Source organism: Halichoerus grypus, chromosome 9 (assembly GCF_964656455.1).
Source record: "Halichoerus grypus chromosome 9, mHalGry1.hap1.1, whole genome shotgun sequence".
NCBI lineage: Eukaryota > Metazoa > Chordata > Mammalia > Carnivora > Phocidae > Halichoerus > Halichoerus grypus.
Window position 1 is genome coordinate 145,004,916 of NC_135720.1, and position 13,992 is coordinate 145,018,907.

General features: G+C 48.6%; 1 protein-coding gene and 1 long non-coding RNA gene across 4 annotated transcripts; one reads left to right on the top strand and one right to left on the bottom strand.

Moving 5' to 3' along the window:
- Window positions 1-475: 475 nt before the first annotated feature.
- Window positions 476-5,398, bottom strand: POLR1H (RNA polymerase I subunit H). The gene is made up of 4 exons (XM_036117774.2): window positions 5,094-5,398; window positions 4,886-4,986; window positions 4,613-4,722; window positions 476-1,308 (listed from the first exon to the last, which is right to left on the bottom strand). The coding sequence occupies exons 1-4, from the start codon at window positions 5,227-5,229 to the stop codon at window positions 1,284-1,286; spliced, it is 372 nt and encodes a 123-aa protein (XP_035973667.1). The 5' UTR covers window positions 5,230-5,398; the 3' UTR covers window positions 476-1,283.
- A 30-nt stretch (window positions 5,399-5,428) lies between these two features.
- LOC144379150 (uncharacterized) lies at window positions 5,429-12,107 on the top strand. 3 transcript variants are annotated; one of them, XR_013441513.1, is made up of 4 exons: window positions 5,429-5,543; window positions 8,195-8,270; window positions 9,483-9,636; window positions 11,074-12,107. It is a non-coding gene; the product is annotated as an uncharacterized LOC144379150 (long non-coding RNA). The 3 variants fall into 3 exon arrangements; XR_013441514.1 differs by having other exon boundaries at window positions 9,511-9,636; window positions 10,152-12,107; XR_013441512.1 differs by having other exon boundaries at window positions 5,430-5,543; window positions 10,152-12,107.
- Window positions 12,108-13,992: the final 1,885 nt, after the last annotated feature.

Genomic DNA, 13,992 nt, shown 5'->3' on the forward strand with positions numbered 1-13,992 from the left:
GCCCTATACTGCCCACTGTCTGGGGTGGCGGCGGGGACGGTGGTCAGTGACCACAGGGGCACCGTGCGCTCTGATAAGAGCACTGCCAGTGTCTCAGAAGCACGGGAGGGGCGGGCGGGGGGGGGCCTGGGGGCCGGCGGAGCGCGCTGGGCTGTCGGCGGGGAGGCTCGGCGGAGGCCCCCCGGGAGCCCCGGTTCCCCCGGGCGGAGGCCCGCGCGCCGCTCCCAGAAGCCCGAGCTGCGCCCAGGCGGTGCTGGGGGTCAGGGGCGGCTGGAAGTGGGCTGGACAGACCGACAGGTTTGTTTCGGGTTTCAGAGCGGGGGCGGGAGAGTCAAGTGGAACGGTTGACAGGCAAAGTGACGCCCGCCCGCCCACCCCTCCACGTGGCCGAGGTGGGGTGGGGGGGACCAGACGGTGAGTTTGAGAGCTCTGAACCTGTAAAGGGCTAGGAACGCAAAAACACAGACTCCCAGAGTAAATCTGAATGTTTATTGTGCCCGGACTACAAAGTGTTTCCCAAAGTTTTTGGTCAAACTGATAAAAAGCAAGATACAACTCAGCATGTATATAGTAAAACCCATTAAAAAAAAAAAGTGTCTCTCTGAAGTGGGATTCCTTGTAATTTTTACTTCTTTCCACCTTTCTACGTATGAATCTATTACAATGAGTATATATTACATTTATTTCAACATCAATAAAAAAACCAATTTTCAAAAAGTCCAACTTAGTAAGCACATACTGGTGTCCCTTAGTATCAGATTTTTTGTTGTGCAAGCTCACATGTTAAAGAGATCTGGTTAAATTATTTGTTCAATCTCCCACTATCCAGATTCCTACATTTTGTTTCCCTAAACTCAGAAACCAAATAGATTTAGTGATGGAATACTTTTAATTACTTTTTCTATTAGTCTCATTCCTGGCTCCATTTTTTTGTCCTTTTTTTCCCCCCTTTTCCTTCTCATATATAATTTATATATATTTTTGTAGCTGATATACTTATTGAAAGAACAAATATATTTCCAAATTCATTTAAGTTCCTTTTGGAACAACACAGATTATAAATAACATACATATGTCTGGCTCATATAGAAAAATGTAACTTTGATAAGGAAACTCAACTAGAGTAGGTGTACTCTAGGGACAATGTTAATCCCCACATGATTAATTTCCTTCTATGGGAGCAAAACATTTCAACTAGGATGGACAAAGGATCTAAGAACCCAATATCCCTCACCGTCCAAAGAAGAGAAGAGGGAGAATTGTTGAGTTGCCCAGAAAAAAAATCAAGAGTCTTCCTTCTCCTGGAACCTAAGGAGAAAGAAAGGACTCATTACATTTAAGCACAGAGGTTCTAGCAGTATTAGATAAGACATTCATTTGAAAAATCAAGGAGGAAGTTTTATGACATTGTGGAAGACTAGCTCCCCTAAACAATCCTTCAAATTCAAGAGAACTAAAACTGCTGGACTAAAAATATATCTAATGAACCACAATGAGATACCACCTCACACTGGTCAGAATGGCTAGAATTAACAAGTCAGGAAACGACAGATGTTGGCAAAGATGCAGAGAAAGAAGAACCCTCCTACACTGTTGGTGGGAATGCAAGCTGGTACAGTCACTCTGGAAAACAGTGTGGAGGTTCCTCAAAAACTGGGAAATACAGCTACCCTATGACCTACCAATTGCACTACTGGGTATTTACCCCAAAGATAAAAATGTAGTGAAAAGAAGGGGCACCTGCACCCCAATGTTCATAGCAGCAATGTCCACAACAGCCAAACTGTGGAAGGAGCCAAGATGCCCTTCAACAGACGAATGGATAAAGAAAATGTGGTCCATATATACAATGGAGTCCTCAGCCATCAGAAAGGATGAAATCTTGCCATTTGCAACGAGGTGGATGGAGCTAGAGGGTATTATGCTAAGTGAAATAAGTCAATCAGAGAAAGACAAATATATGATTTCACTCATGTGGAATATAAGAAACAAAACAGATGAACATAGGGGAAGGGAAGGAAAAATAAAATAAGATGAAAACAGAGGGAGACAAACCATAAGAGACTCTTTTTTTAAGATTTTTATTTATTCAAGAGAGAGGGGGAGAGCGAGCACAAGCGGTGGGGGAGGGACAGAGGGAGAAGAAGACTCCCTGCTGAGCAGGAAGCCCAATGCAGGACTCAATCCCAGGACCCTGAGATCATGACTTGAGCCGAACCCAGACGCTTAGCCGACTGAGCCACCTAGGCACTCCACCATAAGAGACTCTTAATTATAGGAGACAAACTGAGGGTCGCTGGAGGGGAGGGTGTGGGGGGATGGGGTAACTGGGTGATGGGCATTAAGGAGGGCACTTGATGTGATGAGCACTGGGTGTTATATGCAACTGACGAGTCACTGACCTCTACCTCTGAAACTAATAATATACTGTATGTTAATTAATTGAAGTAAAAAGTAAAAATATACATAAGCATTCCAAAAATACATCTAATGAATTATAAAGTATATGCAAAAGCTATCTAGGGACACAAAGAGCCACTTGCCATTAAAGAAAAAAAAGGAAAAAAGAAAAGGGATAAACTGGACCTTATAAAAATTAAAAACTTCTGTTCATTAAAAAAAAAAAGTTAGGGGTGCCTGGGTGGCTCACTCTGTTGAGGGTCTGCCTTTGGCTCAGGTCAGGATCCTGAGGTCCTGGGATCAAGCCCCGCATTGGGCTCCCTGCTCAGCGAGGAGCCTGCTTCTCCCTCTGCCCCTCCACCGCCCCCCACTTGTGCTTGCTCTCTCTCAGTAAATAAAATCTTAAAAAAAAAAAAAAAAGTTAAAATTAATACATCAGACTGGGGGGAAAAACGTTAGACTCTCAAAGGTATATCTAACTACAAATATTTTTAATCTGCCAATAGGATGGCAAGAAAGTAAAGGCAGTCTTTACATTGAGTAAAACGATGTACAGCCAGTAATCTAGACAGCTAAGCCAGAACTGAAGCCCTTGCTACCACGGGTCCCTTGTTGTTTGGACAGCCGCATACAGGAACCAGAGACATACCCAGAATGTCTGATGGGAGACACTCTGCATAAATCTGAGATTCCCAAAGGGCTACCCATCTGCGTAAAAGTGAACAAGAAAAAAATAATTCAACCCTGCAGAAGTGGAATTTGATGGTCTCACTAGGTAGAGGGAGAAAAAAGATCTCCCCTGAGAATTTCTAAGGCTAAGCTGGCCCTTACATGGATTTGCAGCCCAAATTCATAATACCTATGTGCTCCAAAAAACCTGAAGCCAAGAATTTATTTAAAGTGATTCCAGGGGTACCTGGGTGGCTCGGTGAAGCATCTGCCTTCGGCTCAGGTCATGATCTCAGGGTCCTGGGATCGAGTCCCATCCCCGTTTCTCCCTCTCCCCTGCTTGTGCTCTCTTGCTCTCTCTCTCAAATAAATAAAATCATAAAATAAAATAAAATAAAACAAAACATAAAGTGATTCCAGGTTGGTGAGTGTCTCAAGGCACCTGAATGGGAAACAGAAACACTAGAATATAGAATTCACCCCAGGACTCAAAAGACTTCCCATAGTTCAAATTCTAAAAAAATGTGCGTTTATAGTCAAAAACCAAAAAAACAAATCGAAAAAGCACCATGAGAAGCACCTGCCTGGCTCAGTGGGAAGAGCATGCAACTCTTGATCTCGGGATCATGAGTTCAAGCCCCACATTCAATGTAGAGATTACATACATAAACTAACTAAACAAGTAACTACTAAATAAGTAAATAAGTGAACAGAAAAAAAGCACGAGTCAGTCAGCAGAAACAACAAACAGCAGCATCAGACCCACAACTATGGGTATCAGAATTACCAGCATAGAATATAAATACTCATATTTAACATACTTAAATGTAATACATATTTTAAGAATAAAAGGAGGAGGGTGCCTGGGTGGCTCAGTCCGTTAAGCATCCGACTCTTGATCTCAGCTCAGGTCTTGTTCTCAGGGTCCTGAGTTTGAGCCCCACATTGGGCTCCATGTGGAGCTTACTTAAAAAAAAAAAAAAGAATAAAAGGACGAGAATTTATTTTTTTTAAGATTTTATTTATTTGACAGAGAACGAGTGGGGAGAGGGACAGAGGCAGAGGGAGAAGCAGACTCCCCCACTGAGCAGGGAGCCTGATGTGGGGCTCAATCCCAGGACCCCTAATCATGACCTGAGCCGAAGGCAGACGCTTAACCAACTGAGCCACCCAGGTGCCCCCAAGCCATTCGGAGCTCCCAGGTTCTTGAAGTGATGCGTGATTGATTCTCACAAAAGGAAGACTACCTCGAACCAGTGGGAGATTCCAACACAACATGCTGACCACTAAGCAGTACTTGCCTTCTGTATGTTTTCACTGCCTTTTAAATATCTTAAAAGGCTTAGTTCACTAGCTATAAAAAGATTAAGAAAACTGTTAATTTTCAAAAATAAAAAGACCACAAACCTCCCTGTTAACTGAACTGTAGAGAGGGATGGGACCCAAGGAAATGGCTGCTTCTTCAGTACAAGGAGAAATCAGCGGAGATGTTCAGCGAACCAGCGGGCTGGGAAAGGGCGGGGGGACGGGGAAGGGTGCGCACCTGCAGTTGGTACAGGTGTAGAAGACCGTCTGCCCCTCGTCGGCTGAGCGCATCTGTCTGGTGTGGTAGGCCATTCCCTCGTGACCGCACCGAGAGCAGCGCCTGTCAACCTGGCCAGCAAGGGGGGGAGGATCAGGGAGGCCCCATCCTACCCCTGGCCGCTCATGGGAATCACATGTCACACTCCTCTGCTTCCCTCCAGACCTCAGCAGTCACCCCTGCATGTCCTCACCGCCCTCCCGATGGGGCCAGTCCTGGAGCTCATTAACTCACCACGGGTCCCTGGAACTCGGGCCCTTCCTCCACCGACACAGGCACGGCTGTCCCCAGTTTGTTGAACACGATGCAGGTGTTCACGACCTTCCCCTCGAAGTCTGCGCGGGCGGGAAGCACGGTAGTGAGCTCCCGCACCGCTCTCCCCGCGGGTTCTGCCCCGGGGCCTCCGGCGTCAGGGCCCCCCGCCGACCCCCAGGCCGCTCACCTCGCACGGGGACGCGGAAGCCGCAGCGAACACAGGTGACCGTGTCCTGCGCCCCGGGCAGCGGCAGGATGGAGCCGCAATCCGGACAGAAGTCCAAGTCCGACTGGAATCTGGAGCCGGAGCGCGCGCGGTCCATGACGCACGGGGTGCGGAGCGACGGAGAGCAGCGCCTCCGTGGATTTGACCGAGCGGCCGCAGGCCGAGCCCGCCTCCCTCCACCCGCGGTGCTCCGCGTCGGGACCCGCAAACCGCGTGCGGTCCTCCAGAGCAGGCGAGAGCGCCGGCCCTGCGCGGGGCGGGCTAGAGCGTCCGCCGCGCCGGCTCGTCATTGGCCGTGACGTCATAATCCGTCGCCCCGCGCTGCGGAGCATCGGAAAGGGAGAGCAGCGCCTCTGGAGGCTGGCGGAGGCTCGGCGTGCGGCCGCTTCTGCGAGCCGGGCTGGGAGGACGGTAATGAGCGCTGAGCCCCCAGCGGGAGGAGTCCCGCCCTAGGGCATTTCTGTTCCCGCACCCAGTCACGGGGGGCGTTGGCCCTGGAAATCGTGCGGACCTTCCCGAGTACTGAGTTCCTGGTATTCGGGAGCTCCAGCTCTCGCTGTCCCGGAGCGGGGTTCCCTCTGCGGCGGCGCGCCGGGCGGGTCGGGGCAGGGCACCGCCTCCTCGGGCGGAGGAATAGGTGCGGGCGAAGGTGGGGGAACCAGGCCTGGAGGGCTACACGTGCGAGGAGGCGCAGGAGTTTGCAGGGGACGGAAGGAGAGGAGGGGAGGCTAGCCTCCGTCGAGGGGGGCGGGCAGCCGTGGGTGGGTTCCCCCGTGACCAAGTTGACTTGGCTTGCGCTCGCTGACCCACCTCCACCTGGTCCCCTGGCTCCGCGCAGCCAACAGTGAATTCGCATCGTCATTCATTACGTGGACACTTGACGTTTCCCTAATGTAAGATTTATAAAACATGAGGGCGAGTATCTTGAGAGAATCATGCTCTTTTCGTTCATCTGTAACCTACAGCCTGGAGTAGAAACTTGTTGTCCTGAAGGGACAGCTGCTACATGAGTTCCTAGTTCCGTCCGTCCCGCCACCCCAGCCAGTCAGGGAGCTGTGCCAAGGAAGCTCCCTACCTGGGAAGGTTCTGGAGCGGTCACTGTCCCCTCCTCTGAAAGAGCAGCTGTGCTCTCCTGGAGAGGGCCTCCGCTCTGCCTTTTCTGCAATGATGGGAAGACGACAGTGACGGCGTTAAAACTCCGAGCAAGCTACTGAGAATGACAAACCCCGTAATTTCACTTTACTGGATGTCATTGCATCTGTCTTAGAAAGGGAGGTCTGTCGTTGAGCCCACAACGTAGGCAGTTTTTATTCTGTGTGTCTCCTTTGAAAACGGAAATTGAAATTAGCTTTTTCCCCCTAACTTTCCCGTTTCAGTTGGACAGGCATTCAGTGAGGATCCCCCATGCGCTGAATACTGTCCTCATGTGCCTTTGCTATGAGGCATGGCCCTTTCTCAACACAACCTCACAATTTGTTCAACTAGTATTTATGCAAAGTTGAAAACTGTTATGTGACCTTAAGGAGTCCAAATGATGAGAATGCAATGAAAGTACACAGGTAGGACCCAGTGTGAGAGCCCAGGACAGCCGTATAAAACAAACATGTCTGTACCTCAAGGAAGACTGGCAAATGTTTCAGCAAAAAGATAGAGTTACAGAGAGTGTACCAGAGAAAGATGCTCAAATATCATGTGATAAGGTAATCAACAAATCGTTAACTTTGAGAACTTGGGATCACATACTCTAATGTTAAGCACTCTGCTAGGTTCTACGTACTGAGAAATAAAAGTAAGATGGTTGTATTTTTTAAATATCAAAATAGGTATACATAGGCAAATAGGAATGTGCCCAAGAAGTCCGTGAGATCCAATATTCGGTATCAGATTCATTCTAATAATATATTTGTAGATGTAAATTATAAGTTACCACCCTTTTAGAGTCTAAATTTAAGCATGAAAATGTTAAAAATGATAGAGGAATATAGGTATCACAGTGTAAACCCTGATTGATTTTCCAATGAGTTAAAAAAAAGTGAAGTGTTCAGAAGAAGGCAAAAATCAGTTACATAGAGTCTGGGGCTTGACCTGTGGAGGACAGACAGGTGCCATTTCCTGAGAACTTACCGCATGTCAAGCACTGTGCCGGGCTCTTTAATCTAATGCACGTTTGTTCTTTATAACCTGAGAAGCAGACTGTGTCTTCTATGTCCACTTTATAGATGACGAAGCTGACCGAGATTGTTACTTGCCCAGAGTCACACACCTCAGAAGCCGTGCAATTAGGATTCAGACATAGCCCTGTCAGGCTTCAAAGCCCATGCTCTTTGCCATAAACAGTACAAAAGGCCAGAGATGAAATGCCAGGCATCCCCAGTGGGTTCAACACGACCTCACAGTAAACTCGGCTTAGACCAGGGATGACACATAAAAAGTTGGCAGTCTTCACTTGTTTTGCCATCAGCCTGACCCATTAAAAAAGGGTAACCACAAATTCCCACCCCAAGGGTTGAACAGGGAGCAGTCTCATAATGGATTTAGGGTGAAGGATGAGTAGCAGTATAAGGCAGGGAAGCAGAGGGGCGAGCGATCACATAGAACAGAATTTCGGAACAGAAGGTTGGAAGGCAGAGATGCTGTATGTGCTGATAGAGGCAGAGAGGGCCTGGACCAAGAAGCTGCAGAGAGAGGGACTGGGACCACTGGAGTCTGGAAGCCCCTCGGAAGACAGAGGAGGCTGGGAGAGTGAGCAGTCCGACAGAGCCGTGCTTGCCCAGCGCTGCACCAAGGAGCCTACGTCTTCCCTCTCCCAGGCCCAGATTCCAGATTCAGAATGGTTCTCATTGAGTCCACGAGAGATGTGCGCACTGTTGCTATGAAAGGGTTAGATGCTGGTGTTAAATTCCCTGGTGGAAGTAGTCCTGCCTCGCAGCAGGATCTCTCTTTCTGAGGGGACATGCCCTTGGCCTTGACCAAAACAGTTGGTTTCTCTGGTTCAGTATGTGAGCAGATAGGTTCTGACACCTCCCACATCCTAATCTGCCTCTGCTTTTTTTATCTTCCAGTTTGGCCTGGGCTAAAACGTCTACAGACCCTAGGATTGCTGTAGGTCAGCAGTCCCCACTGGAGAAGAAAATCTTGGTAAATAATCTTCACGTGGCACGGTTTGGAACTACTAGGAGAAGGAGCCTTAGGTTTAAAATCCTGCACAGGTGACCCCTCCCTGGAGTGTGTCTACACTGGCAAATGTGTTTAGCTATATCCATACTTGCAAAACAGAGTATTATGTTCAAAATGCCCAATACTATATTTTTTAAAACTAGTTATTGATTTTGGTGGTGGGTAATTCAATTCTGAGAGTTTCACCTAGGAGTGATGGGAGTAAGAATCACGATTGTTAAACACCAAAGTAAACAAGAGACCGAATATCTTCTCAGTGTCAGTAATGAGGGGAAGCTCCTGTTTAAATGTGTTTAAAAAGACAGTCACATTATAAAATTCTCTACGTCACTTTGCCAGAATCTAGGTGGCGTGCATACAGCAGTGGCAAGACAGCTGATAACTCAAAAATATCAGGAGGAGTATGAAGTACTGTGTAGGGAGCAAGCTCTTTCTCTTGACTATTGGCTTGCCAAAGCAGAGTCTTATTATAATAAAAGAATAATGGACATGATGAAAGAACAAGAGACAGGCCATGAAATGAAGAAGAGATTGGAGGGGAAAATGACCCACAGGCTAGAGAGACAAAAGCAGAATTACTTCGTTCCGGAGAGAGAGGTGAAACACATAGAAAGGCACATTCAGAGAGCAGGTCAGCTCAGAGAGTTGAAGACCAAAACGTGTAGACAATTACCACGGCCCCCTAGTGAAACAACATTCCCAAAAATTGTGCCAGGAGAGCACAGCGTCCTGAGCGCACAGACAAGAAGGCAGGTAAGCAAGAGGGAGCAGATGCAAATTAAAGGTCACCAGGATCGCATGCTTCGGGGGAGAGAACTCCTGGAGCAAAGGCTCAAGGAGAGAGTCTTGAGAAAAAGCCAGAGCCAGCCGCCAACACGGGACAGGCGTGGGAGAGCAAAGAGCGAGATAAAAGAGCTTGAAAGCGTTACTGTGTATCCCCTTTACCAGCCAAGCAGTAGAAGCCGGATTAAAGTGAATATCCTTATGGAAAAGAATAGAGAAGAAGTGAATACTATTATAAAACCACATCAAAGAAAGTTCTTAACCATGCCACCCTTTCTGAGAAGCCAAATAGGAAAAATAAAAGACTAGTAAAGTTTCAGTGCTTTTATAATAAAATCCCTTGTCGTAAGTGAACTCTTGTTTTTCGTACTCGTCCTCGTCTGTGCGCAGAGTTCCATGAATATTGTGTCTGTATCAGGTGCAGAAGGATCAGCCGGTTCTGGGCTTGCACCTGGCGTGCGGTCTTAGGCACCTGGTGTTTGCGCACGTGGCGAATCTTCTCTGATGTCGGTGTCGTCAGCTGGGCGGTGGCTGGACAACGATGGTGAGTAAGGAATTGTGATCCAGCGCTCCTTTTGTCCCTGCTCCCAGCCTCCCAGCTGTCTTGAGGTTGCTGAGGCTCAGTATGTGGTCTTCCAGTTCACTACCGACCAGCCCTACACATCTGGCTCGCACCCTGCACTTCTGTTTGTGCGAGGGACTTCAAGAGCCTCCTGTGTGCTAGGTATCGGGAGTGAGTGACAGGTCCCGCCCTTGACTGGGCCACCAGTAATGGTGTAGACCGCTCCGCACGCAGAGCATGGTCGGGGCTGGGGTGGAGGCCTGCACCAGTGCAGTGCCCAGGAGGGACACCGAGCCCAACCCAGCTGAGCAAGGAGGACAGCCGCGGGATCCACAGCCCACGTAAGCAACATCTTCCCGACTCACCCTCTTTCAGGCAGGTGTCCCCCAACCCTCACGGATAACTCAGAAGACAAATTTAGGCATTGAGCAAGAATTTTAATCAAGCAGAATGAAATTTACGGATTTCAGTTCATTTTCAGTTCATTTTCTTTCCAGATAGCGAAACGTTGGGAAGGTAGGGGGTGAGCAGAGAATCAGAGAAGTAGAGGCTGGACACCCTAAGGAGCACCCTCTGCAAGTCGCGTGGTCCTGACGCCCACCCCCTGGACCGGCAGTTCCCTCGTGACCCCAATACCACAACGTCAGCAGCGTGCAGCGGAACGTTCCTTAGTGATGGGGCTCTTCCGTGTCTGCCACCTGCCCACTCTGCCTCCCCAGCTCCCCGATTTGCCTCCCGCAGACTGTGGTCTCTGGCCTCCCATCTCCATGTCCCAGTGGCAGAGCCTCTGCCCTGCACGGTCGTATCACCCGAGTGCAAGGGGCAGGAGACGTAGAAATCCAAATCAGCAGGGCGAGGATAAGCCCTTTGAGTTGAGCGGGACATACATAACTGTAGGGGCCCCTGGTGACTCCGTCACTGGAGCCTGCGACCTTTCATCTCAGGGTCCTGAGTTCGAGCCCCACACTGGGTGTAGAGATGACTTAACTGTAAGTGATTGCTTTTTTTTTTTTTTTTTTGGTTTTTGTGTGAGTAAAGCGATAGAAGTTTATTAAGTGAGATACAGAAAAAGCTCTCAAGAGGGTCCCGAGAGGGTTGCCCTTCTAAGTGATTGTTTACCATGAGAATTTTCCGTGCTGGACACATTGGTGAGGTCAGCTGCCCCCTTTCTCCTCCAAAGCTAGCAGAAAAACAACTGGTGATTGCAAGGCAGTTTCCCACCTCATATGGCCAAGAACAAAAGTCTGGTAAGAGGGCTCAGTTTGGCCAAACCCGATTCCGTCACCTCTGCCTCACAAACAGTTCACCTTCATGTCCTGGACTGTGTGTGAGCAGCACCGTAATTACCCCAAGCACCCTTAAATCCTGAGTCACACTTGATGCTTTTCTTTTGTCTTGTATTCTTTTTTTTTTTTTAAGATTTTATTTATGTATTTGAAAGAGAGATCGCACAAGCGGGGGGAGAGATGTAAGCAACATCTTCACCCACCCAGCAGGCAGAGGGAGAGGCAGACTCCCCACTCCCAGGACCCCGGACCCCGGACCACGACCTGAGCCGAAGGCAGCTTGTGAGCCTGGAGCCTGTACGCTTTTCATGGCACTGTGGTTGAGTGCCCACAAGCCTGTTCTTAGGGTCTGTTCAGGGGTCTGTTGAAAGAAGGAAGGACATTGGTTAACTGCTGGCCTGGCCCCAAAGTACAAAAACAGCTGATCATGTGCCACTGTACCTTCTTACATCCTGTCGTGCACAAACATAGTCAGCCTTTCTTTGTTCTTGTACTTCAGTCGAGGTCCTGACATATCTTTGTTCGCTTAATTTGTTTTTTAATACCCTTCAATAAAATTCATGATTTTATGTATCCCCTTTCTAGAACTTTGCTGGTCCCTTCCAGACAGGGTCACCCCCATGCCTTCTCAAGGTCCCTGGCAGCATCATAAATTAAAGTTTCATTCAAGTCTGAATAAAAGAGTTCCCAGAGGAAGAGGACGGAGTGAAAGTCCGCAGAGACGCCAGGGAAGGCGTCTGTGACACTTCTCTGCGGAACGAGAGTCCAGTTTGCCAGCCCTGAGCACTCTGTGGCTTAGCCCCAGTAGAGTTTAGAATTGTGGGGTTTGTTCTGGGCTTGAACTCTGCCACATATCAGCTGGCTGACGTGAGGAAGGTAAGTTAGGGTCTGGAATGAGATAATAAACCTTTCCTCACCCAGTTATTCCGGTGGGGTAAATGAGGTGCTTTGTAGCATAAAAGGCCATAATATCATGAAATGTCCTTCTCCTGGTTTTCTTCCCCTACTTTCACAGTGTAAGTTCCTACCCAAACAGAAGTATGGAGACCCCACAGTTCAGGTTTAAAATTGAGAAGAAAGATATGAATGAAAAGAGGTCAATTTGTAGACAAGGGAAAACAGCAGAGAGTAGAAAATTTAGATGGATAATAAAGCAAGTTTTTCCAAGTGTTTATAAGCTTGTTTGAAATACGTGGGCACGGGATATCATGGTAGGTGGAATCTGGGGTGGGCTAACATGGTAGAGACCATGGCAAGTCATTACTCGGGAGGCCTAGGCATTCAAGGCCCATTATTGATTCATTCCGTACCTACTGAATCTTGTGAGTCGCAGCCTCTGCTGGACAGGGATAGAAGGATGGACAAGGCAGGGTCCTCTGCATTGTATGAGCTTACAATCTAGCGGTATAGATTGAGAAAGATAATCCCATGACGGAAGCAATAAAGCTAGACAAACCACGCAAGACTCTGAACTCTGGGAAACAAACTGAGGGCTGCTGGGTGGGCGGATGGGGTAGCCGGGTGATGGGCATGAAGGAGGGCATGTGATGTGATGAGCACTGGGTGTTACATGCGACTGATGGTGTACTATATGTTAGCTAACTGAATTTAAATTAAAAAGAAGAAGTAATAAAGCTAACGGAAACATCCTAAGTGCTTCAGAAGCAGTGGAGAAGGACACCCGGCCCTTTGCAACAGAGCTAGAGAGCCTCTTGGAAAAGCTTCAGAGAAGAGGTGGACACTTGTGCTGAAGGACAGAGATTTAATAACAGATGAGAAAGAAGGGACAGTCGGCCCGGGAGCGGCAGGTGCGCAGGGCCTGCGAGGACTGGATGAAGGAGAAGGGCCAGGCCAGCGCTGGAAGCCGTGAAGAGTTGCCCCCATCCCCACAGGTGACGGCAGCTTGGCTCCGGCAGCTGGGAGGCGCAGACGAACAAGAACGGGCAAAAGGGACGGGAATTACTGAATTAGGAAAACAGCACTGAGAAGCCCCCGTTCAGCGTCTGGGGTGGTACCACTGCCATCAACCCTTCATTGAAACAGGATTGGAAACTGAGCTAAAAAGTGGAGTTTTTAGAAGGCGAAATGGATCAGGAAATGCCAGAGTACAGCCCGTGGTAGCAAAGGCATGAGACTATAGCTCTCATCCCGCCAAAACCGGTCAAAGAAGTCACCAGAACACAGGCTGGCGCCCAGAGAAATCCGTAGGGCTGTATCTGGAAAGGTCTCCGACGGTGACCAGCTCTACCCGGTGGAGCGTGCCGCTGAGAGCCGCGCAGCCCCTTCCGCACGCGCCCCGCGCTGCTGGCCTTGGGGGTGATCCCTTACAGATGGATGTTCCTTTGATCTTGAGCTTATGCGATAGAATGCAGGCCTCCCTCCCTGCTCGCTAACGGGAGAGCATTCCTGTGGAACCAAACTCAGCAGAAATGACATAAAGCGAAGAGTAAGCCCTGCTTTCCAAATGCGCCTGGTACCCCACTTTGTTTCTACATCAGCTTACATTACTACCTGTTTTCTCTAACAGAAAAACATCCCAAGAGGGTTTTCACTCCTAGGAAAGAAGCCACTGCCGTACTAACGGGTCTTCCGTAAGCCTGAAGCGGGCTACTGCAAACTCAGAAAGTGGGGACACCTGCGTTTTGTTTGGGGTGTGAGGCGGGCTGGTGGATTTAAGTCCTGAGGCAGCCTTGGATAGCTGCACTTACTTACTGGTTTCTGAGTTTATAAGCAATCGCCTAGAGAGAGCAATTGTGAATGTTGGCATCCCTAAATATTTGGGTAAGTTTAACGCAAGTAGCAAACTTGGTGGCTGTGTGCAAGGGTGGCTGGTTCTCCATTTGAGCATGTTTTTACAGTGATAAGTTCTGTCTGAAATGAAAGATGCCTCACAAACCATCACATGGACTGATAAGGTGCATCTGAAGAAGATAAGAAAAACGGGAAACTTGTTATTGGAGGAGCACCCCCAGCTGATAGGTTTCCTCAAAGTTTTTCCCTGTGAATGTAGCAGAAATTCCCAGGAGGTAAGGTACAAGGGAAAAATATGAAG

Excerpts from the sequence above, each read along its gene's own strand:
- POLR1H (XM_036117774.2), bottom strand. The coding sequence starts at position 5,229 with ATGGACCGCGCGCGCTCCGGCTCCAGATTCCAGTCGGACTTGGACTTC. Across the intron at positions 4,987-5,093 it reads CTTCCGCGTCCCCGTGCGAG|ACTTCGAGGGGAAGGTCGTG; the intron begins GTGAGCGGCCTG and ends CCGCCCGCGCAG. Across the intron at positions 1,309-4,612 it reads TACACCTGTACCAACTGCAG|GTTCCAGGAGAAGGAAGACT; the intron begins GTGCGCACCCTT and ends CTTTCTCCTTAG.